The following is a 24,800-nucleotide window of genomic DNA, read 5'->3' as shown; positions in this document are numbered from 1 at the left end:
GAAGAAAAGCATTTTTGAGTTCATTTACAAAATTTTTGATTGATTGCTAGATGCGCCCCAAGAAGATATGATAGGCTTGGGTACATGGATACGTCTCTAAGGATTTATGTACTGGATCAAGTATTAAAACATTTACAGAATGATGTAGGATGCTGGAGAAGCGATTTCATTTCCTCCAATTATGGTCTACCCCAGTATGCAACAGAGTAAGGGGAAAAAACCCATCATATATGGAGCTTAATATATGTTGCAGCTATTCTTATGCCTCTTGCCTAAGAACTCACCTTAGAGCCTGTCAGTGCAACAGTTTCTTCCTAAGGGAAAGCATCCATGGTTTCTAACTGTTTCTTACCACCATGAAACATTGACAAACATTCAGAACACAACACTGTCATTGCATTGTCTGTTTTCTCTCTGACTTCAGCATCAAATAATCCCAGAGAAAACAGCAACAGGGTGGCACTGTGAAAAGACACCATGAGGAAGTGGCTGGTCCACAGAGAGGATAACAAAGGCCTGCAGACACTCCTGTATACACACACATACATGTACATATCAGGTTAGGGACAAGTGTATATATGGTAGTTACGCCCTAAGACAGAGGAGCCCCTCCCCTCCCCCAGCCGTGATGCATTTGGCAGTAACTTCAAAGGCCCTACATACTTGGTGATTATGAAAGTTTAGGGTGGCTGACAGACATGTTAGGCTCTGAGGATATTGGATGTGGTCTGTTTTCTCTCTTCTATGTTGGGTTGGCATTTTTTAAAATCATCTTTCTCTAGACTGCGCTACTGCTGTAAATGGAAATCAAAACATTATCACATACAGAAGAACATAGCATGTTTGTTTACAGAAAGACATAGATCATTTCTGTCAACTTCAATTAACTTCCTGAAATGCTAACATATATTTAAATATAAGGAAAGCCCCTGTCTTTTGTTCTTTTCTTGTCCCTATGTTTACTTCATTTGTTTCACAGGCTAAGATGACATAGTCATTAGAGATTATATCTCAGTTGCTTCCTCTCTTTTTTTCCCAGTTGATGCAGTTTTTTGTCTCTCTGTGAAATACGAAGTAGGCAATCAATCTGTTTACTTATATAGCCATGTATACTGCAAGCTACTGCCCATAACATTTTAGAATAGGAAGGGGATAAATGCAACAGCAATGACGTTTTAATTACAGCCGAAAGCAGCAAAAGGGAAACAGTCTTTCAATCATGCCTTGCAAAGTCCCAGAGGTTTATAGGGAAAGATGCCATAAGGGAGGCATGTTCGTACCTGTATCCATTGATTCCATCTTCACAAGTGCCTCCGTTATTGCACCAGCTCTCTTCACAGTCATTAATATTTTCCAGGCAATCAGGACCAGTCCATCCAGGAGGACAGACACATTGGTAACCCTGGTTGTCTTCATCATGGAAGCATCTTCCCCCATTTGCGCACAACTGGAAGTGAGAATTACGCACAGAGATATAACGGGCAAGTTCGATCTCCTTAGTTTAAACAGATTTATAGCATAAGATATGGTGAAGGAGGGAACATTCCTAGGAATTTACCAGTAATTCCACATAGTAGGAAAGTCATTAGTAATAAAAAAATTCTTGTCAGAAGTTTGAAGGTCTATCAGCTTCCTTTTTGTTGTGTTTCTCGGAACCCCATCAACTATAATCTCACACAAGTTCTCTAAAGGCTTTTTTAAAAGCATGCATTTTTTCATCTGAACTTTTCATAATGTACAGTGTTTGGTATCTGGCATCTGGTGAAGGTATTTGGTGAAGAGGACATTTTACACAGTGGTAACCACCAACTGGAATGATCCAGCCATGGGGAACAGGCAGGCTCCTAGTGTAGGCTGTTCCCACTGCTCAATGAACCCTCATGTTTGCCCAATCAGTTTCTTGATTGCTGATATTGCCAAGCTACCCCTGTGAATGTAATGAATGGATCTTGATCTCTCTCTTTTTAAAAAATCTATTTACAGTGGTGTCTCGCTTAACGATGTTAATTGGTTCCAAAAAAAAACACATTGCTATGGGAAAACATCGTTAAGTGAAACGCGTTTTCCCATAGAGATGCATTGAAAAAATCCGTTCCAATAGGCACGGATTGCCGTCCTTAAGCGAAAAAACCCATAGGAAACATCGTTAAGCAATACAATGTTTCCTCCATTGGAATGCATTGAAGCCTATTCAATGCATTTCAATGGTTTTGCGATGTTCATTTTTGCAAATTTAAGTGTGTCTTAAAAGGTTCAAAAACTGTTTTAAATGCTTGGAATCGTTAGTGCACCTTCTAAAATGGGTGCAAACTTAATTGGCTTTGCTCTGACTTTTTGTTAATTTTTGCTGAATTTTCCCCCCACCAACTTTTTGACAGCTGTCAAAATTTGACAGCTCCATGCTTCCTATGGGGGAGAAAAAAAAGCACATAAAATTAACGAAGACTCAGAACAAAGCCAAACTAAGTTTGCACACGATTTAGAAGGTGCTCTAACGAACCCAAGCATTTAAAACAGTTGCTGACTTTTCATTAATTTTTTTTGATCTTTTTCCTCCCCCATTGAAATGCATTGAGCCCAACTTTTGACAGCTGTCAAAAGTTGGTTTCAATGCTTTCCTATGGGGGAGAAAAAAATTCACCAAAAATTAATGAACAGTCAGATCGAAGCCAAATTAAGTTTGCACACGTTTTAGAAGGTGCACTAACGATTCCAAGCATTTAAAACATTTTGGAACATTTTAAGACACTTTTAAAATTGAAAAAATGGACATCGTTAAGCGAAACAGGGGACCTAAAAATGCATTCGCTATGCGAAACATGGTCCTGAAATTGCTAAGCGAAAATTGCCCATAGGAAACATGGTGCATAGAATTCTTTTAAAAAAACCATCGTTAAGCAAAAACATCGCTAAACGAGGCAATCGTTAAGCAAGGCACCACTGTATTCAGTTTTATTGTGTTATTTGGTTTTTATTATTGTAGCAGCTTCAAGATTGCTATCATGAAAAATGAAAATATTCTTAGATTGTTAGCAAAATGAATTTAGTAGCTCCATTGTTATAAATGTAAACCATTTTGCAGGGCTATTATAAAAAGCAAAGGCAAAGCGTGCTGCTTATATACCGCCCCCACAGTACTTCAAGCACTCTCTGGGTGGTTTACAAGTTAATTATGCAGGCTTCACATAGAATACTGTTCTTCACAAAAGTCCCAACAGTACAGAATACTCCCGAGTTTTTTTCCATAAATCTGTTTTCTCTAATCAGTGAGGAAAGCACTAAGAAAATGGCAAGATCAGATGGAGATAATCAGTCCTCCTGCTTTCCCTTCCCCCAGTTTGATCGAGGCTAACCCTGTTTAAAATGCTCCTGAGGTGTAATAACAAGAACTGTTGGCAGAAATTTGCAGTCTTAATTTGTCTTTGATTAAGCTTTAAATTGACCTTAAAATTGGATATTTTTCCTGTGCCATTAGCGCTCAATTCTGAAATTATGCTTGGACCATTTCTTATTTAAAAAAAAAAACCCAACCAACAACAACCTGCAACAAAACACATCTCATTAGTCAGCTTGATCCAAGCTGGCAAAAATTAATTCATTAATTGCTCCAACTATGGAAATACAGTACTCTTCGTTTGGCAATTTTTATATAAGCCTATGCAAGCATATGTTCCCCAAAGAAGGCTGACCAACATTTCCGTTTACAAAAAGGCTTTTCTACATAGGCTCATGACAATTCAAAGAAAATATACTGGCAACCTTTGGACAAAAATATATCCTGATGAATCCCAACAATTACAGCAGCTCTTAAGACTGGTTTATATCCAAAGTCTCTTTCTGTTTGATCATAGGGAATTTTCAGCATCTGCTTTTGAGCAACAGCTTCTAGCCCTTACCCCCATCCAAAGGTCTATGACAATCTGAAGCAGTACTTCTTTGTAGCAAGAGGGGCTGCCACACACAGGATCCTTTGAATTTAATCCCTCGTGTGTACCTTCTTTTGTGGTTTACGTACACATTCAATGAACTCATAAATGGCCAGTTACTAACACCCTTAGACATTACGACTGCAGAAACCAGCATGATTAAAACAAGTCAATGTATGAACGCAGAAAGTATCTGCAGCCAAATAAATTTGTGAGGGGAACCGGCTGAACATGGCAAGATTACTTTCTGGCACTACAATGTTTCTGACCTCTGAGGGTGGCCCCATTTCAATTCCAAGCGCTGGCTATGACTCATAAAGCCTTAAATGACTTGGGATCCAGGCTGAATTCAACGTGTTGGTTCCAGGGATGAGGACTATTGAGCCACAACTCGCTGTTGGGTCCAGCTTAAGTTGCACTAGCGACCTGACTTGGACTGGACTTGGGGTTTCAACTCACAACTCAGAACCATTTGTCCAAGTTGCATCGTTGAGTCCCTGTGGGCCATCCTACCTCCTGCCACCACCATCTTCAGAGGCAGCAGACCTGGCTCCTGGAAGGGAAGCTGGGCCTGCTTTCTCCATCCATGCATGTGCCACCCAGATGATAGGATGGTATATCTGAAGAAGCAGGGATGGCTCTGGGAAGAGACATTGGTTCCTGCCTCTGCACGTGTGCCAGCCTATGTGGGCCTGGCACCTGGGAGGGAAGCTGAACTGCTGCCTCTATTCATGTACTTCCCTGTCTGTGCATGCATCCCACTGGGGGGGGGGCAGGTCCATTGACTCAAGACTTGGACTTCAGGCTTTGGCCTCAGGACTCTAGTCCAAAGACTTCAGACTTGGGACTCATACTTGGGTGCAGGAATCTGACCAGAGGACTCTGCCAACATCCCTGGTTGGTTCTAACCTATAAGGCCCCAATTGACATGGGCCCAAGCTGTCTCAAGGACCGTATCTCCTTTATGAGCCTGCCTGGGTGTTACGATCTTCAGGAGAGGTCTTTCAGTCCTGTCATCTTCACAGGTGTGTTTGGTGGGTACACGGGAGGGGACATTCTCTATTGCTGCTCCCAGACTCTGGAACTACCTTCAGGCTAGGCTGGCCACATTTTAACTGTCTTTCCACAAGCAGGCAAAGACCTTTTTCTTCAGGCAAGCTTTCCCTGAGTGACTGGCTGCTGAGTTGTGTGTGTGTGTGTTTTTTAATGGATTGTTGTGCCTTACTGATTTGAATGTGTTTTGGTGTTGCTTTTTTTTAAAATGGCAACTGTTTGATAATTTTTAGTATTTGTAGTTAACTTTAATATTGTCTTTTAATGATGTGATCTGCCTTGGATCCTTTTAAGGAGAAAGTTGGGGTAAAAATATTTTAACTAAACTAAAGTCAATTAAACTAAAGTAGGGTTCAAGCTACCTGAAATACTGTGTTTCCATTTATAAGCCTGCCTGGGTTGTAAAATAATCAAGGGAGACCTTTCTCTCGAGCTAGCCACCTTCAAAGGCATACTTGGAGAGGACACTTGAAACAGCCTTCTCTGTTGCTGCCCCCCAGACTCCCTCCTACTGTAGATGGGGATAGCCCCCTCTTGGGGTGTGAGTTTTTTGTGTTTTTTTAAATTAGCATTTTGTTGTTTCTTTGCTTTTCCCCTCCTCTTTCAGTTTTTATATTTTGTTTCTTAACATTGTAAGCTGTGTTGGGTCTTCTGGAGGAGAAAGGTGGGACATTCGATAGATAGATAGATGATAGATAGATAGATAGACAGACAGACAGACAGACAGATAGATGATAGATAGATAGATAGATAGATAGATAGATAGATAGATAGATAGATAGATAGATAGATAGATAGATACATAGATAGATACATAGATACATAGATACATAGATACATAGATACATAGATGATAGACAGACAGACAGACAGACAGACAGACAGACAGATAGATAGATAGATAGATAGATAGATAGATAGATAGATAGATAGATAGATAGATAGATAGATAGATAGATAGATAGATAGATAGATAGATAGATAGATAGATAGATAGATAAGCAAACAGCTAGTTCATTTCTCTAAACAGATGTGCATTCTGCAGTTACTGGTGATTGGATATTTTACAGGTAGAAATGGGTGAGAAATATGTTTCAATACTTAAAAAAAGAATTTACCAATGCTTGCACATTTCTTTATATCTAGGATGGAAATAGTATGTGATTTTAAAAAATCCCATGTGGAACAGACCAAAACTAATAGACTTAACCATCCAAGCTAATTGCTTAGAGAACTTAAGGGTCAAAAGTGTGGCCTTGTGGATCTGAATTGACGTCTCCATCTTGTAGCTCATCTGAGGTCTTATGACAGGTAAATGTAGCCACATCCTCTTCATGCAGTAAACAACTATAGCTATTGAATTTAGCTGGCGAGGTTGGATGTAGCATTTTCAGTTAGTTTTTGAAGAATTTATCAAAATAGACAAATCATATTTTGAAGATGGAAAAACATTAAACAATTCAGATGCAGGCAAAAATGCACCTGATTTATTCTTCCTCACCTCTTATTACATGGAACAGTTTTGACTTATTGGTATTTCTCTCTTTGTGTGTGTATGTGTATTTTTATCTGTCGGGGGGGGGGGAATGTAGGGCACCTTGGTCAATATTGTGCCAGGGATTAATTATGAAGAGCTCAAACATTTCTCCATGCCTTGGTCCCAAAAGCTGTAATTGTCCCAATTTTATCACAGTCAGGGACATTAAGGAATAACCTACAGAAATAAGGACTATCTGAAATCTATAAGGGATTGCCCAGGGTTGTGTTTGGTCAAGCCATTTGCACAACGATCATAGGCCAAATGGTTCAACTTTGACAAGGGGAATTCAGAATCGACGCTATGCAAGCTTATTGACTATTTGTATAGTCAATAATCTTGTATGTAACATTTGTTTAAAGCAGGAGATCACATGGAACCAGTGAGACTTTGTGCTTCACCGGTATTGCAATAGGATACCAGCCTATTTATCACCTTAACTAGTTCCTGAAGCATGATATATTTAAAATTGTGCCAACTAGCATTCTGAGTTATTTTTAGCAATTATTCATTTCATTAAGCAAATGCTATTAATTTATTGAACCTTGCCGTACAGAAAACCAAAAGGCCAAAATATCTCATAAGTACTGCTAACCTCTATTTTCATTTACTTCAGAAAACAAAGCAATTTAACTGATTGAATGCCTAGAAACCCACATGTGCGTACAAGTAGCACAAATGCATATTATAATCTGTATAATGATTGCATGAATAAATTAAACATGCTGGAGAGCTTTTAACAGATATTATACTAAAATGCTTTAGTAGCTCCCATCAGAATCCCCACCTCATCAGCACTTCCCAGCCTAAATGGCCATAATGATTATTGCAACATTTCTGAGCATTGCCATGTGTAACAGATATTTACCCTGGTTTTTTTTTTAATGAAATGCATTAACATTTCCACATGTCAGACAATTTATATTTATATTTTTGTAGCAGCCAATACGATATCTATAGAATATGCCATTGGGTAGTGAACACAGAAGGAAATACATTTCAGCATAAAACATACAGTGGGATCTTAGCAAACGCATAGCCTTCCACAAAGATGGGGCACTGTGGTTTTCTACATGTTGTTCGACCTAATAATCCATAATCCTTGACCTGTGATTACAAATGAGGAAAAGAAAATCTAACTCATCACTCCCTTATAAGGAAAAGGCTCCTCTAGTGAAACCCAAAATCTCTTCTGTGTACCACAGCTGCTGCGGGGTTCTCAGGAAGGTCACTGGTCTGCAATAGCTACTTTCCACATTTTTTAAAGCTGCACCGCAAAGTAAAGGGCTTCTATCAGTGTAATATATTGCCTAGGTTTTGCTTTCTCAAAAATATCTCCCCACCTTTGATAAAAATAAATAAATCCTTCATTTACACTGCAAGGATTGTATGTGCAAATGAATGTCTTCATTCTTGGATGGATGTTCCACAGAAGGATGCCACGTCAATCTTTCTCTCCTCCCAACAAACTGGTTCCTCTTTTTTACTTGGTGGGGTGGTCATTTCCAAAGCACAAGTCTCCTGCTTCTTTTATTTATTTCTGATCTCTGGGATGGAGGTGGGCAAATACGTAAATCTGCCTGAAATAATGATGATGGTGCAAGTGTAACCCGCCTGCCCCAAATCATAGCTGCCTGTATTTCCCCATTCATGGGTCTGTCCTCCCCTGTTAAGAGATTCAAACCAAGCCAAATGAATAGGATAGCAGGAAATACACCTAGTTGGTCAAGGTTCAAACTACATGAGACAGCACCTTTAAATTTAGAAGTGGAAATCTCTTAGATATTAAAAGATGCTGGGGTGTTACAACAGGGGCTTTTAACACAGTTTGTTATCCAATAGGTTAGCTTTTTTTCTTCTGTGATTTGTCTTCTCGAGGTAAGCACAGACTTCATTTACAAGTTGTATTATGCAGGCATATGGCTGTGACAAAAACTGTTGTCGGAAGAATAACGTTCTACCAGGTTCTACACGTGAAGCTGCAATACTGTCTCCTCAAAATATCTAACTATATACAACTTCAGCTTATATGTATATGCAATAAACTTGTCTCAAAATCATTTGCAGCACACAATGGTTCTCTCTAAAAACACTTTTGGATTTTACTGAGGACAGGACAATGTGGAAAGTGGTCCTGAAAGACACAGAATTCTAAAAAGAAAATTTAAAGCCAGACATGGCAGTAAAAAGGCAGATACAAACCAATCTACTGTGTCTTTGCAGTTGTTTATAGTTGCTATTTCGTGCAAACACAATTCTGGGTAGAAATGAAAATGTTTATGTGCTAGGTAGTGTGAGTAATCCTATCCATCCACGCTTAGAAATATGACCCAGTGAGTTACCCCTTCAGAGACATATGCCACATCAGAGTTAAAACAAATCAGTACATAGCCCAATGTTTATTCAAAGCAACACTAATGGGATTGGAATCAAATTGGATCATTCCCAATTGCATAAAATAAATTTCTGTGATACCTTGAAATAGAATAACACGTTTAGGATCACATCAGGCTTCATTTTAGGGTAGGGTTCCCCCCCCCAAAAAAAAGTCATGACAGCACTTTTATCTTGCCATAAAATTTGTTATGTTACCTCTGCATTTTCCTGACATGCTCTTCCGCACATATAAGCAAGTTCATATGGTTTGTCCACACACTGAGCTCCAGGGCTGCAAGTGATGTTGTGAAGTAAACAGGCATCAATGTCTACTTCACATTGTTGACCTTCAAATCCTATGCCCCAAAGATAAAACAGCATTATTTACCATTCAGTTACAATCGGGACACCTGTAGATTGAATTTGACAGTTATCAACATACATTCATTCTGCATGTTTTGCACATTGGGTCGATTAGACAGATCAAAACAGATCCTTTAAATGTATATTCAGTATCATTAAGCAACTTTAAGTCACAAATTGTTTGATGTGCAGGCCGACCCTAAGCAAATTGGCTTGGACATAAATCCCATTCATTGAAACTGGGGTCCCCCAAAATATACTGTCTCCAAGTGGTCTGCAGCCTCAAAGAGGTGAATTCTTTTGTTTGTTTGTTTGTTTTAAAGTCATGAAATAGTGTTTTCTGCATAAAAGAAATTTCAGCATGTAGAACTGGATCTCCTGTATACATTTAATGGGTCCTAACCAAGGTATGGCAAAAGATTTGCCCAGACAGGATTAGAGATGGGGGTATTCGTATTTGTATACAAATACAAATACCGCCACATAGGTGGAGATAACGAGGGTCCAGCCCCATGGGGCCGGATAGTCCACTCACCAATCCGCTAATGCTGCAGGGTCTGCACTCCCATCCTATCGCTCCGGAGATTGCAATCGGCGAGCCACTCTTCAACCTGGCACAGAGGCTTGTTGTCCCACCTCCTGCCAGGAATGGCTAGCCAATTGCAATCTCCGGATCGGTGAGTGGACCACCTGGCCCCCTGGGGCTGGACCCTCATCATCTCTACCTGTGCGGGGTTATTCCTATTTGTATATGAATATGAATACCCTCATCTCTAGGGTGTAATGTCAGGAATACACCCAAGTGGATATTCACAATGAACTCCACAATCTTGCCTTCTAGAAGCCAGTGACTTCATTACAGAGTCTGGCTTCTCATGAAAAAGTTGCATTGTTTGCCAATAATGTTCTTTCATCTCTCCAACTGTTATCTGAAAAAAAATATGTGTGCCCCTGTCCAAAAAAAGGAATAGAATGTGGTTTAGATTAAAACTGAAGAAAACTTACCCACTGGGCAGATACATTTAAAATGGCCTATGCTGTCTTTGCATGAACCTCCATGTTTGCATGGATTAGGGTCGCATTCATTGATTTCCGTCTCACAGAATGCTCCTGCATGATTATAAAGCATTTTTTAAAAAGTGTTAGATAAGAGTTAATGTTTGGTAGGTTTCATATCATAACGACTTTGAGAATACATGTTGTTCAACATTTATACTCAGAACATACAGTATGTTAAAATGCAAAAAGCTACCTCACGGCAAATTATGTATACATTAGAACACAATGCTATCATCTTGTCTTACAAAGATATAAGATGATTTGTAATTATCATTCTTAGGGTGAACACTGTCCTAGAGAAAGTGTTAGAAACTCTGAAGATCAGGATTTGAGGCTAAGCAAGGCCATGACATTGGGAAAGTGTTAGGGCAAGAGGAGAAGGGGATGACAGAGGATGAGATGGCTGGACAGTGTCATTGAAGCTACCAACATGAATTTGAACCAACTCCAGGAGGCAGTGGAAGACAGGAGGGCCTGGCGTGCTCTGGTCCATGGGGTCATGGACAGTTGGACATGACTTAATGACTAAACAAGAACAAGCCTGTGTTTGCTTCTAAGACTCCAAATATATATTCAAGTAAGGACTTGTCTACATTTATATTTGTGCCCCAATAAGTTCTGTTCTAAGTGGATTTGATTCAAAATCATGTGACTATTTGAGACGTTGTTTGCATTGCCACCTAGGAGATGGCTGACAACAGCAGTCCTTGTGTGGGGTTTTGTGTTTGGGTCTCTTCCTCCCCCAAATTTATTTATTAGCTAATATTGCTAATAAATAATAAACAGGATGTGTCCTCTCTCTCTCTCTCTCTCTCTCTCTCTCTCAATCTCTCTCTCTCTCTCTCTCTCTCTCTCTCTCTCACACACACACACACACACACACACACACACACACACACACACACACACACACACACACACACACACACACACACACACACACACACACACAAAGAAACATACTCCTGCCTGAGGAGCCTGGGGAAGTGCTTAGCTTCCCCTTTCCCATGGGGACTGTCTGCTGATGGAGTCCTCCCCTTCTCTCCGCCTCCCAGAGACCAGCAAAAACATTCTTAAGGGAACAGAAGCAACCAAGCTTTTTACAAACATCTTTGCCAGCGCACCTTCCTTCCCTCCCTCCTTCCTTCCTGCAGCTTCTCCCACTGTTACCCCAAGGTGCAATTTGCAGTGGCAGGGATATACATATGCTGCAGAAATGAATAAAATACATTGAGTTTCACATGAGTAGTATTTTAAGCAACTCTCTAGTCAAACAGTATTTTAGCTCACATTCCACTGCTAAAACATGCTTCCCTGGCAAAGTAATCTGGGTTTGTGTTTGTGAAATGTAGACACTCTCTTAAATGTCAATTCATTTGAACGTAAATGCACTTCAAAAACCAGTTATTTTACCAACGAAATCATGACTTAAGGCTCTTTTGAATACTACGTTCTGAAGAGAGGAAACTAGATAGAAAGTTAACATCAAAATAGATTTGTTACTGTTTTTTTAAACTAGTATGATCCAGCAGGGCCTGTAAACAGAGGACTGAAAAGTAGGCAGAAAGGACTGCCAGAAAATGTAAATGATTCCTTAAAAGAAAAATACATTTCAGGTTCCAAATATACATTATAAATAATCTATTACTATTGCTGACATGTTATCTTTCTAGAAATCTGATTCAGGCAGTCTTTCATGTCTGAGAAACTAGTGCTCCAAATGAAACATAAGCTTAGGTTGTGAAGATTTGTTTTCAAAGTAAGGAAACCAATGAGCACGGCAGGTAACAAAATCTCCTACCATGAGAATAACATACAATTAACCTTTAAAGATATTCCTTTATTAATGAAAGGTTACTTGCAACATGGAATTTGGCCCTTAGCCTGTCGTGGACATAGTCTTCAACAGAGTCTACTTTCTTTCCTTCTCCAACTATAGGTTCATGTGTAGGCAATAGGAGGGGCATTACATGGAGGAAATATCTGTATTTCCCATATCCTGATTCCATTTTATGTTAATACAAGTCATTAAAATAATGTGCACTGAGTGAAGGGATGGCTGTATGGACAGTGAACAAAAACTTCTCATCTACATAAGAAATCACCAGATTGTGCAAATTCACAGGTCAGCGAGGAGACCAAAAGAGGAATTTACTGTGGAATTCTCTAGGCATGGCTGCTATGCTAGTGGTGTGCTCAGTCATGTATAAGCTGGTTGAATGTTACCTGTCATTGTTTTTCTTTGATTAAAATGTACAATTGAGGTATTTTGTTGTAGTTAGTCATTTAGTCATGTCCGCCTCTTCAACTACTTGTTGTAGTTTAGTCGTTTAGTCATGACCCCATGGACCAGAGCATGCCAGGCCCTCCTGTCTTCCACTGCCTCCTGGAGTTGGGTCAAAATCAGTAGTTTCAATGACACTGTCCAACCATCTCATCCTCTGTCGTCCCCTTCTCCTCTTGCCTTCACACTTTCCTAACATCAGCGTCTTTTCCAAGGAGTCTTCTCTTCTCATGAGATGGCCAAAGTATTGGAGCCTCAGCTTCAGGATCTCTCCTTCCAGTGAGCACTCAGGGTTGATTTCCTTCAAAATGGATAGGTTTGTTCTCCTTGCAGTCCAGGGGACTCTCAAGAGCCTCCTCCAGCACCACAATTCAAAAGCATCAATTCTTTGGTGGTCTGCTTTCTTTATGGTCCAGCTCTCACTTCCATACATCACTACTAGAAAAACCATAGCTTTGACTATTCGGACTTTTGTTGGCAAGGTGATGCCTCTGCTTTTCAAGATGCTATCATCGCTTTCCTCCCAAGAAGCAGGTGTCTTTTAATTTTGTGGCTGCTGTCACCATCTGCAGTGCTCATGGAGCCGAAGAAAGTAAAATCTGTCACTGCTTCCATATCTTCCCCTTCTATTTGCCAGGAGGTGAGGGGACCAGTGGCCATGATCTTAGGGTTTTTTTTGATATTGAGCTTCAGACCATTTTTTGCACTCTCCTCTTTCACCCTCATTAAGAGGTTCTTTAATTCCTCCTCACTTTCTTTCATCAGAGTGGTATCATCTGCATATCGGCGGTTGTTGATATTTCTTCCAGCAATCTTAATTCCAGTTTGGGATTCCTCCAGTCTGGCCTTTCGCATGATGTATTCTGCATAGAAGTTAAATAAGCCAGGGGACAATATACTCCTTTCCCAATTTTGAACCAGTCAGTTGTTCCATATCCAGTTCTAACTGTTGCTTCCTGTCCCATGTATAGGTTTCTCAGGAGATTCATAAGGTGATCAGACACTCCCATTTCCTTAAGGACTTGCCATAGTTTGCTGTGGTCCACACAGTCAAAGGCTTTTGCATAGTCAATGAAACAGAAGTAGATTTGGAACTCTCTGGCTTTCTCCATAATCCAGTGCATGTTAGCAATTTGGTCTCTAGTTCCTCTGCCCCTTCGAGATCCAGCTTGTAATTCGGGGAGTTCTCGGTCCACATACTGCTGAAGCGTTCTTTGGAGGATTTTGAGCATAACCTTGCTAGTGTGTGAAATGTTTGCAATTGTACGGTAGTTGGAGCATTGTTTGGCACTGCCCTTCTTTGGGATTGGGATGTAGACTGATCTTTTCCAGTCCTCTAGCCACTGTTGAGTTTTCCAAACTTGCTGGCATATTGAATGTAACACCTTAACAGCATCATCTTTTAAGATTTTAAATAGCTCCACTGGAATGCCATCACCTCCACTGGCCTTGCTGTTAGCCAAGCTTTCTAAGGCACACTTGACTTCACTCTCCAGGATGTATATATTCCAGCATATTCTTCCTTGACTGAGAATAAATTGTGGGAAACATACTATGTGACTATTAATATCATTTTGTAGGTATTAATCTCTACCAAAAAATGAAATGGTGTCTTGGGATCAACATGGAAAGTCACCTATAGCTGAGTTCAACCAGGGAAGAGCTGGACAGAATATCATTACTATCAAGGAAAGCATATGACATCCACAAGAAGATGGCATTTGTTTAGGAGGAACAAATGTGAGTATACAGCAGATGTGATCTAATGTTAAATGGGTTTCTAAAATATGTTTTTCATCCATAGGTCCAGTAAGGAAGAAAATGTTACTGTCTGAATGATGGTAGAAAAGACATGTGAATAAGTATTCTCCACAGAGACTGGTACCCAGTTGTATCCACCAACAGAATTCACACTGCTGAGAGAATGGATCCTGGCCATTGCAACCCTCCAATCTGCTCCAGAGCAGATCTAGAGCATGAAGAGGGTTACAAGGGGAAAGAAAGGAAGGAGGCAGTTTGTTGGATGAGGACAATATAGCTGAGGTTTAGCCATAGCAAACTTACACTAAAAAAGAGAGAGAGAGAGAGAGAGAGAGAGAGAGAGAGAGAGAGAGAGAGAGAGAATTGTTGTATTTAAGACAAGAATGGTGGAGAATATGTGTTCCAACTTCCCTTCCAGTTAATTCCTGTCCTCTTTCCTTTTTTATTCTTTTGCTCTTTATTTGATTTATTTTGTATTTTCCCATCTTGCAGAATCATTTAATTAATTAATTGTTATAAATTTTTCTTGAACTTGTTATCCTTTATGTTGTAAGCCACTTAGAGTGGTCGAAATGACTAGATAGGCGGGGTATAAATACAATAAATAAATAAATAAATAAATAAATAAATAAATAAATAAATAAATAAATAAATAAATAAATAAATAAATAAATAAACTTGCATTTTGTGACAAGTGTCAAAAAATTCACATTAATCACTTTTAGATTTTTCATTGGGTTATTCACAATTTATGGCTATAACTATTGTCTGTTCTATTGCTGTATTGTTTTAATCATATTTTTTGTTATTGTGATGCTGGGAGTTTGTGAGTTTTTAATCCTGTGTACACCACCCAGTATAGTGCCGGCATAATGGGGCAGCATATAAATCCTTGAGGATTTCATTTGGGAGAGATATTCCATATTTTGGGTACTGGTTTTTCTACATTTTTTAAAAGGCAATGTTGGGAAATTTTATCATTGTTGCTTTGATGCAAAGTAGCAGTAGGTAATATATTACTTGTGTCTTTGTAATCACTCATATCCCTCTTGTCTAAATGCAGAGCAGAAGAGAAATTGGATAAGCAAGCTCCTCTCAGCACCCCATTCTCCTCTGACAGGCTTCTCGTTACATGCCCATTCTCATGCTGGTTGCAAGATTGGTCATACAAACCATCATGCAATGGGAAGCCTGCTAGAATCGGAAGAGAGAGATCACTGTGAGGCAATTGGACACTAGCCACTGCATGTACTTATTGTGTGGGTACCCTTATCTTCAGCAAGGGAAAGGGCACTTGTTCTCCACAGACACATTGTGCACAAATTCTGAAAGCCATAATGAAAAGAAACAATGCTCAGGTTTTTGGTCCTGTGCAGGAGCCAAAGTCTCTCACCAGAAGTGAAGAATTCTGAGAGGCTGAATTGCCACATTAAGATGGCCTGGCTCAAACAATGTCAATGGAAAGATAGTTTCAACAAACTCTTCTCAGAGAGCGGTTTTCACCAGAAGGAAGGAATGTATGTTATGGTTTGGTATAAACCTGCACTATTAGTGACAAAACTTTCTAATCTTTTTTTTTCCTAGCACAATAAAGTCAACAAAATGCCTAACTATTATCCCATTGATTTAGACCTTAATACTGCTTGGAAACACATAATTTATAGCTTTAAAGACCTGATTAAGTGTTAAATGGATGTCAGGAGAGATCTTGACACTAATCTACTTGGCTTTTGCTGTCTAATTATCACTCTGTTCCTGAGTGAGGATTGAATAAATGAGGACTACAACAATAAAAACACTCAAATAGATATTTTAAGTATGCAATTAAATAAGACATCCTTCTATCAGTAATTTACTTGTAATCGGTAGACAGAGTGTTAAGGACTCAGATTATGGAGAAAACAAATAGGTTGAAATGGTTTCACTGTTCTGTTTATTTAATTAGGTCTACTTGGCAGTACACTGGTGAGCTGATTTTAGAAAAGTGTACTGTATCATAATAAATAACCAGAAACAAGGTATTCCTATACTTTGGTTCAGTCATCAATGCAAAGGGAGACTGCAGCTCTGAAATCAGAAGGAGACTGTGACTTGGAAGGTCATCTATGAAGGAGCTATAAAACAGCTTAAGAGTAATGATTCGTTGCTAGAGACCAAGGACAACATAATCCATTCTATAGTTTTGGTAATTTTTGAATTACAATTGTTAAAAATTTTCTCCTTGGATGCCACATTATTGAATAATTACCAGCCAGTATCTAATATCCAAGGATGTGGTGGTGCTGTGGGTTACAGACAAAGCTCTGGAGAGTTCTGAAATGGCCAGCTATGAGTCCAGATCTGAATCCCATCGAACACCTGTGGTGAGATCTCAAAACAGCAGTTGGGAGAAGGCATCCTTCAAATCTGAAGGCCCTGGAGCAATTTGCAAAAGAAGAGTGGTGCAAAATTCCAGGAGAGAGGTGTAAGAAACTCATTCATGGTTACAGGAAGTGACTGATTTCAGTTAATTTTTCCAAAGGGGTTGCGGCCAAATGTTAAGTTAAGGGTGCCAATAATTTTGTCAAGTGCATTTTTGGGTTTCTGTGTGGGATTGTATGAGATTTGACTTTTCTTCTCTGTGTTTTTGTGTTGTTCCAACACAATCCAGAACGTATGAGCATTTCTGAGTTCTTTTTGAAGTTATTTTTAGGTCATTGTCCTGCTGGAAGACCCATGACCTCTTGTGGAGACATAGCTTTCCAAGACTGGCCACTATGTTGCACCCAAAAATTCTGTGGTAATCATCAGATTTCATGATCCCGTTCACACAGTAAAGGAATCCAGTGCCAGAAGCAGGAAAGCAACCCCAAAACATCTTGGAACTTCCAACATGTTTGACTGTACAGACTGTGTTCTTTTCTTTGAATGTCTCATTTCTTTTTCTGCCATAATGTCCTTGGCCAAAAAGTTCTACTTTTGTCTCATCTGTCCACATTACGTTCTCCCAGAAGAATTGTGGTTTTATCACATAGGTTTTGGCATACTCCAGTCTTCCTTTTTTTTTAATGACTTTGTGTCTGCAGTGGGGTCCTCCTGGTCCTACCATAACGTCCCTTTTCATTCAGATGGTGATGGATAGTACGAGCTGACACTGTTGTACCCTGTGTCTGCAGATCAGCTTGAATTTGTTTGGAAGTTAATCTGGGTTCTGTATCCACCATTCAAACAACCCTTCATTGTAATTTTTCAGTCATTTTGCTCTTCTGTCCATGTCTAGGGATGTTAGCTACAATGCCATGGGCTGTAAACCTCTTGATGATATTGCACACAGTGGACACAAGAACATTAAGATCTCTGGAAATGGACTTGTAGCCTTGAGATTGTCAATGTTTTTCCACAATTTTTGCTCTCAAATCCACAGACAACTCTTGACACTTCATTCTTTCCCCTTCAATGCATTCCTATGGGCTTAAAACTTACCTTTTAAGCAAAAATCCTCCATGCGGCAGCCATTTTAGCTGTCCGGTAAGCGAGGAATCCATCCCTGTTTTACCCAGCGGCCATTTTGGAACCGCCGATCAGCTGGGGAAAATCATCACTGTGTGAAAATCGGTAAGCGAAACAGCTTACCGATCATCGCAAAGCGATTTCCCCCATAGGAAACATCATTATGCGATCGCAAAAGCGATCACAAAAACATTGTTGCTATGCGGATTCGTCATTAAACAGGGCGCCCGTTATGCGAGGCACCACTGTATATGCAATCAAGCAATCAATCATAATTTTGTGGTCTCTGGCCCATTAAAATACATACATGTAATGTTTAAAATAAATGGAAGCAATTAAAAGCATTTCAAGACAGCTAAATCAGTGAAAATTGATAAAATAGATTACTTATACATTTTTTTAAATTTTTTTTTTTTTTTTTTAATGATGGAGTTAGATAGAGATCAGGATTGTTTTTCATATTCTTTCAGCAGGGAGAAGGAATTTGGCCTTTGGTTATTATCTTGTATGTGTCGCTTAAATATTTTGTATGCCAAATCAGAGTCCTACCTGGGAAGACATTCATTATGGTCTTGAAGAATTTGATACATGCTTGAAAGCAATTATTTATTACAATTTAGACAGGGTGCCAATAATTTTGGCAAGTGCATTTTTGGGTTTCTGTGTGGGATTGTATCAGATTTGACTTTTCTTCTTTGTTTTGTTGTTGTTGTTCTAACGGAAACCATGAGAAGAGAAGACTCTCTGGAAGAGAAGACTCCCTAGAAAAGACCCTGATGTTGGGAAAGTGTGAGGGCAAGAGGAGAAGGGGACAACAGAAGACAAGATGGTTGGACAGTGTCATCGAAGCTACCAACATGAATTTGACACAACTCCGGGAGGCAGTGGAAGACAGAAGGGCCTGGTCCGTGGAGTCACAAAGAGTCGGACACGACTAAACAACTTAACAACAACAAATGGAAATCAAAGAAATGAACATGTGAGTACCAAAACATTTGCAACTGCAACAATTTTCTGAGAGAAGGGTTGCATTTTCTGGCAGAATTGCAAGGGTGCCAATATTTTTAGCCATGACTGTATGGTGCATGGAATGGACTACTGACCTGTGGAATGACCAGCCTATGGAATGGCATTGAGGAAATGGCAATGGGAGAAACTGTCCAGAGTTTTGGGGTTCAGTGTCACCAGTATAGGATGACACACAATTCTACCTCTCCTTGCCTCCTGAATCCAAGGAAGCCATTTTGGCTCCAGCTCAATATCTGTTGTCCGTAATAGACCTGATGGGGGCAAATAAATTGAACTTTAATCCAGACTAAACAGAGTGTTTCTGATCACTTGAATGGTATAACAAGGAATAGGCATGCAGCCTGTGCTGGATAGGGTTACATTCCCTCTGAAAACACATGTCTGTAGCTTGAGGGTGCTCCTGGATTCATGTCTGAGCCTGGATGCCCAGGGCTCAGTGGTGGCCAAGAATGCCTTTGCACAATTAAAACTTATGTGCCAGCTGCTACCATTGCTTGAGAAATTTGTCCGGGCTACTGTCGCACATGGCTTGGTTACATTCTGGCTGGATTACTGTAACACATTTTATGTGGGGCTGCTGATGGAAAGTGTCAAGAGACTTCAGCAGGGCCAAAACACAGCAGCCAAATTGCTGACTGGAGCTGGTTACGGGGATCACATAACCCCTTTTTTACAAACAGCTCCACTGGCTGCTGATCCATTTCCTGGCACAATTCAAAGTGCTGGTTCTAACCTATAATGCCCTAAACAACTGGGGCCCAAGCTATATCAAATATTGTGTCTCCCATTGTGAGCCTGACTGGACATTAAGATCATCAGGAGAGCCTTTTCTCTTGGTCCTACCATCTTCGCAGGTGTGTCTCTGGGGGTGACATAAGAGAGATCTTTCTCTATTGCTGCTCCCAGATTTTGGAACTCCCTCCTACTGGAGGCCAGGCTGGCCCCAACTTTGCTGTCCTTCTGCAAGCAGGCAAAGACCTTTCTCTTCAGGCAAGCTGTCCCTCAGTGGCTGGCTGCCTGAGCAGGATTTTTAGATAGATTGTTATGTATTACTGTTTTGACTGGGGTTTTTTGTACTGTTTTGAGTTTGCCATTTCTCAGAGTGGCATTTATTTATTCCTTTTATATTTTTGTATACTTTTTGTTTTTAGCTTTTAAATATTATCTTTTAATGATGTAAGCTGCCTTTTTATACCCATATACTACTCACCCACACTGTTGTATTCCCGATTACTATATATGGGTTTGAAAACTGGACAACAAAGAAAGCTGACAGGAAAAAAAATTGTTTAAAGCAACAATTTCAAGCTTTTTGGGGGCACAACCATCAACACAATATGAAAGAAATATAGGCTAAATGAAGATTGTGTAAGTTGCATAACAGACCTTATAAGGTGGTGTGTGAAGAATTGTTTTCAACCTGTGGCACCCTTAAAATGTACTATAGCCCCCATAGAGAATGACTGGTTTAAAATATGGTGCTGTAAATACCCTGGACAGCCAGAAAGATGATCAATTGGGTCCTAGAGCAAATCAACCCTGAAATATCTCTGCAGGCAACATTTACAAAAGTGAGAATGTCCTACTTTGGACAAATAATGAGAAGGCAGGATTCTCTGGAAAAGGCAATGATACTTGGAAAAGTTGAAGACAGCAGGAAAAGAGGAAGACCAAATATGAGATGGATGGACTTCCACAGGCTTTGTATTACAAGAGCTGAGCAGGACTGTTTACGACAGGACATTTGGAGACTGCTAATTCACATGATCATCATAAGCTGGAGGTGACGTGATGGCACAGAACAAGAAAAGCAACCTCACAATAAATTAAAATATTAATATTGCAATCTGATCAATCCTTTAAAAAAGAGAAAAGAAAACATGTGTTAAAAATATGTTGCTTTCCTTTCTAAAAGCTCCAATCCTGCTAGAGCACCTACAGATTAAAAGCCAGAAGAATTTCACTGGATGGTGAGGAGGGGGTCAATTTAGCCTTATGTGAGAGGGAATTCCATATGTATATCGAGAGCAAATTTTACATTTTTAGTGGCAAATTTTAGTAGAAAAGCACAATTACTGCTCTTTCTTTTCCAGCTGTTTTCCCTTTCCTTTCCTTTTCTTTCCTTTCTTTTGTATACCTTGGAAAAAAAAATATTGCTAGATTGTTATTTATGCTTTCTGAGTACGGGTGGGTTTCTCTTTCCTCACTGATGTCTCATCTGCTTTGGCATCTACTTCACACTGCAAAGAAGTTTGGAAAGAAAAGTAGTGTAAATAGTTTCTCAAACACTCTCAACCTGGTTTAGAGGACATCCACAACAACATAGGCTATTTAAAGTTTAATATCTAATTGCTCTTAGTGGCAGGGTGTTTATAAATTATAAACCATACAGCTGCACCAAAATTTTGATAACACTTAAAGAGGATTTGACATAGAACAGAATTAAAATCCAATAGGATGTGTAATTTTTGAAAGCTAAATAAAGATTGCTTAGGGCTGCAAATGGGAAATACTGCCCAGTAAACAACCTGAAGTTTTAGACTATAGGGCTGAATGGGTCAGTTCAGTTGTAACACCAAATCATTGCCTATAAATTATAGCATCCTGTTACAGCTGAACAAGGATGCAAATGCTGACTTGCTTAATCCTTGCTCAGTCACTTGGGACAATGTACAGTTGCTTTGCAATATTTCACAAAATTGTTGCTGTTGTCAGTTTCAAATTTTGCTCATTTTCAAGGCTCGTATTTGTGCATCTTGGCAAAATGCACAAAATGGAAAAAAATCAGTAATAAAAGTTCTTCTGTTGCATGCACTAGCACAAGTGTAAAGTTACAGGGGATGAATTATTAGAGTCTTTGTGATAATTTGGCTTTGTGCAAATGTGAGCCTGCACCGGCCACAGCTGGCCAGTGTAGTGGGCAGAGAACCTCATGGGGTGCTGCAGGTGCATTTTCTCCACACACCTGCGCCTGGTCCTTGGGTCTCACAGGCAGGGCAGGGGAGATGGCTGGGCTGGGGATCAAAGGCAGACCAGAAGACTCAGGAGAGAAGGAAAACTGGCAAGTCATGGAAGACTGGGCTGTGCTTGAGGGAGGAGAAGTCCGTGCCGAGCCACCATGAAAAGGGCTGGGAGCAATGGCTGAAAAAGGTGGCAGGGCAAGATGAGACAGGGTGAGGCTCCAAAACCCAGGGCACCTGGAGAGCCTGAGGGAGGCCAGGTGCTGCTGGAGACAAAACAGGCAAGCAGCTGGTCCTCTGCCCTCCTGTCTTGAGCCCAGATTCTCCAGCTACCACACTCAGCCTGATCTCTGCCTCCACACCCTGTGCCCAGCCATCTCCTGTTGCAGTTTCTTCCTGGCCTCTGGTCATGCTGCCCAGGAGGGGTTGTGGATGAACATTTCTCCTGCCAGGGCCCAAGGACTAACGCGTGTGGCCTCAGAAGGGCCGAGTGCCTCCTGCCTGCCAAGCCCCTGGTGGTTTTCCTTAAGAGACATTCTGAACAAGCTGGACTTAGGCGCTTTGGGAGTGAAGTAACTTTCTGGCACCCATAAAACTGTGTTGACCCGTTGGACTAGAGTCTGTGGCTCCTTGCCACATTGCCTTCTACCTGCCCAGAGGGGCCTGAATCCACAAGGACTCCTTCCTGGATCTGACAAGAACTGTGTTGTGCCCGGTCCGGAGGGGCCCTGGTCCTGCAAGGGATTTTTCTATTATCAGGAGATCCTGGGTCTGCAAAGGGCGACGTACATGCTGCCTGTCAGGGCCTGTGTCTGCCAAAGCCTATTCAGGGTCAGGCTGGACCCAATTCTATAGAAGACTTTTGGCACAAATTGTTTTCTCCCTTTGTCAATAAAGCTCCTTATTCTGCAAAGGCTCCCTCTTGCATCATGGAAAGGGCGTAGGGGCAGTGCCTAGCGTAATGAAGAAGAAAATACATTAGTTTTGTGCAAGGTTTGTACTGTGCTGGCTTTAACTGTTTGTAGATTTATTGTTCATGATATTTTTTAAAATACTCTTGCTAGTTTTATTTACTTTTAAATCCTGACAGAAAACCACTGGCAACATCAGCCCCAAAGCAAGTGGTTGCCAATGTAACCTGTAGGTGGCAACCAGCCCCTAGGTTAGGCATGGACAATTACAGTATCTGGCAGTGGGTAATAACCAACAATCTGCATGTGCAATGTATTTTAATATGAATGAAACATCTCAAAACATTTTTTTACCACCTGGGTTAGAAAGAGCCACATTCGTGATTTAGGAGGTGGGCCATGTGAAAAGTCAGCTACATTATCTCCGTGTCACACACACACACACATGTTGCCATCAAATAGGAACAAAGCAATACTATTGATGAAGTCCAGTGTTATCGGGAAGCTCAGATGTGAGCAAGCTCATTCCCCAGGAGCTTGTGGTGGATTAAAATGTTCTGTCAGATTTTGCCTTTAGAGCCAAGAGTTCCAAAGAAGATCACTCTAGAACAAGGCTTCGGAATGCATAAGAAAATAGTAAGGCACAAGAAATGGTCAAAAGTCCTAATAAAACAGAGATGAATGCAAATGCTACATGTAGCTTATGCAGATGTACACAGATGATCTGTTCTCGATCATCCCAGAGTGCTGGACATACAACAATGGACTCAAGTTAAAGGAAGCCAGATTTCAGTTGAATATCAGGAAAAAACTTCTGAACTGTTAGAGTGGAACCAGTTACCTAGGGAGTTGGTGAGTGCTCCAACACTGGAGGCAATCAAGAAAAACTTGGATAATCACCTGGCAGATATGCTTTGATTGTATTCCTGCATTGAGCAGGGAGTTGATGGCCTTGTAGGCCCCTTCCAACTTCACTTTTCTATGATTCTATGACACACTTTGTCAGAACACAACATTGGAAAATGAATGTGCATCATGTGAGAGAAGGGTTATGTTACACAGTTAGTAAATTAATGCATAAAAAGGGAGGTTGGAAAATGTTTATTTGACTAATGGAAGAAAGGAATCATATTCACTCAATTCACCTAGAGGTTTATTGCTTGGCAGCCAGCATTTCCAAATTTTTACATGTTCCAGTACAGTTGCAGAACACAAAGACAAAGAAAGAAAGAAAGAAAGAAAGAAAGAAAGAAAGAAAGAAAGAAAGAAAGAAAGAAAGAAAGAAAGAAAGAAAGAAAGAAAGAAAGAAAGAAAGAAAGAAACCTCTGACAAGCTTGCTTGGCAGTTAAAACTAGAGTGAGATGTAAACGATTTGAGAACACAAAATGGAAAAATGTCTGCTCTTCCCATGGTGGAAGGGAAACAGTCTTAGGAAAGACACATAGCCTGTCTTAAAAGAGCTTAACATCAAGTTTGAAACACTACAGCTGGATAAAGCTTAAGACTGACTTACTGAAACAGAGGTGTAAGACAAAATCAGCCTTGTTATCCAAATATTTGAAGGCCACCAAAAGGAAGCTGCAGAATGATACATAGTCTGAATGAACCAGGAACAATTATACCTCAGGGGGAAGTCAAGCAGCGGTGAAGTCAGAAGTCGCTGTACTGCCTAAAGAGAATTTGGAGAAGTACTGGGCAAATCTGTGGTCTTGTGCCACTAAACACAAATCTGTGGCCCTGGCTTCAATATGACTGTGAAGCTTACAGCTCCCGACTATCTATAGTCATCTGTGAAATAAATGAGAGTAATGTACGCCAGGTATTGGAGATGACACCGAATTTGAAAGCCCCTGGAGTGGATGGGATTAGAGATGGGCACTGACGGCAGCTCGGCACCTGCAGTTCGCAGGTGGTAGTTTGGGCCTGCAGCTGTTGCAAGATCTGGATTCTTCCCTCTGCCTCCTCCTCGAAGTGGGCACCTGCAGGAGGAGGCCGGGGATGGAATTCCACAACTGTGCAACACCTGCAGGCCCAATCCAGGTGCTGAACCAT

At 40.4% G+C, this 24,800-nt stretch overlaps 1 protein-coding gene across 1 annotated transcript; it reads right to left on the bottom strand.

Moving 5' to 3' along the window:
• Positions 1–211: 211 nt before the first annotated feature.
• LOC144587139 (protein eyes shut homolog) lies at positions 212–24,800 on the bottom strand. The gene is made up of 4 exons (XM_078386648.1): positions 24,563–24,800; positions 10,261–10,365; positions 9,109–9,248; positions 212–1,447 (listed from the first exon to the last, which is right to left on the bottom strand). Exons 1-4 carry the CDS (start codon positions 24,798–24,800, stop codon positions 1,214–1,216), a joined length of 717 nt encoding a protein of 238 aa, XP_078242774.1. The 3' UTR covers positions 212–1,213.

Source organism: Pogona vitticeps, chromosome 1 (genome assembly GCF_051106095.1).
Source record: "Pogona vitticeps strain Pit_001003342236 chromosome 1, PviZW2.1, whole genome shotgun sequence".
Classification (NCBI taxonomy): Eukaryota; Metazoa; Chordata; class Lepidosauria; order Squamata; family Agamidae; genus Pogona; species Pogona vitticeps.
Note: the sequence above shows the minus strand (reverse complement) of the source record. Positions and strands in the feature narration are given on the sequence as shown.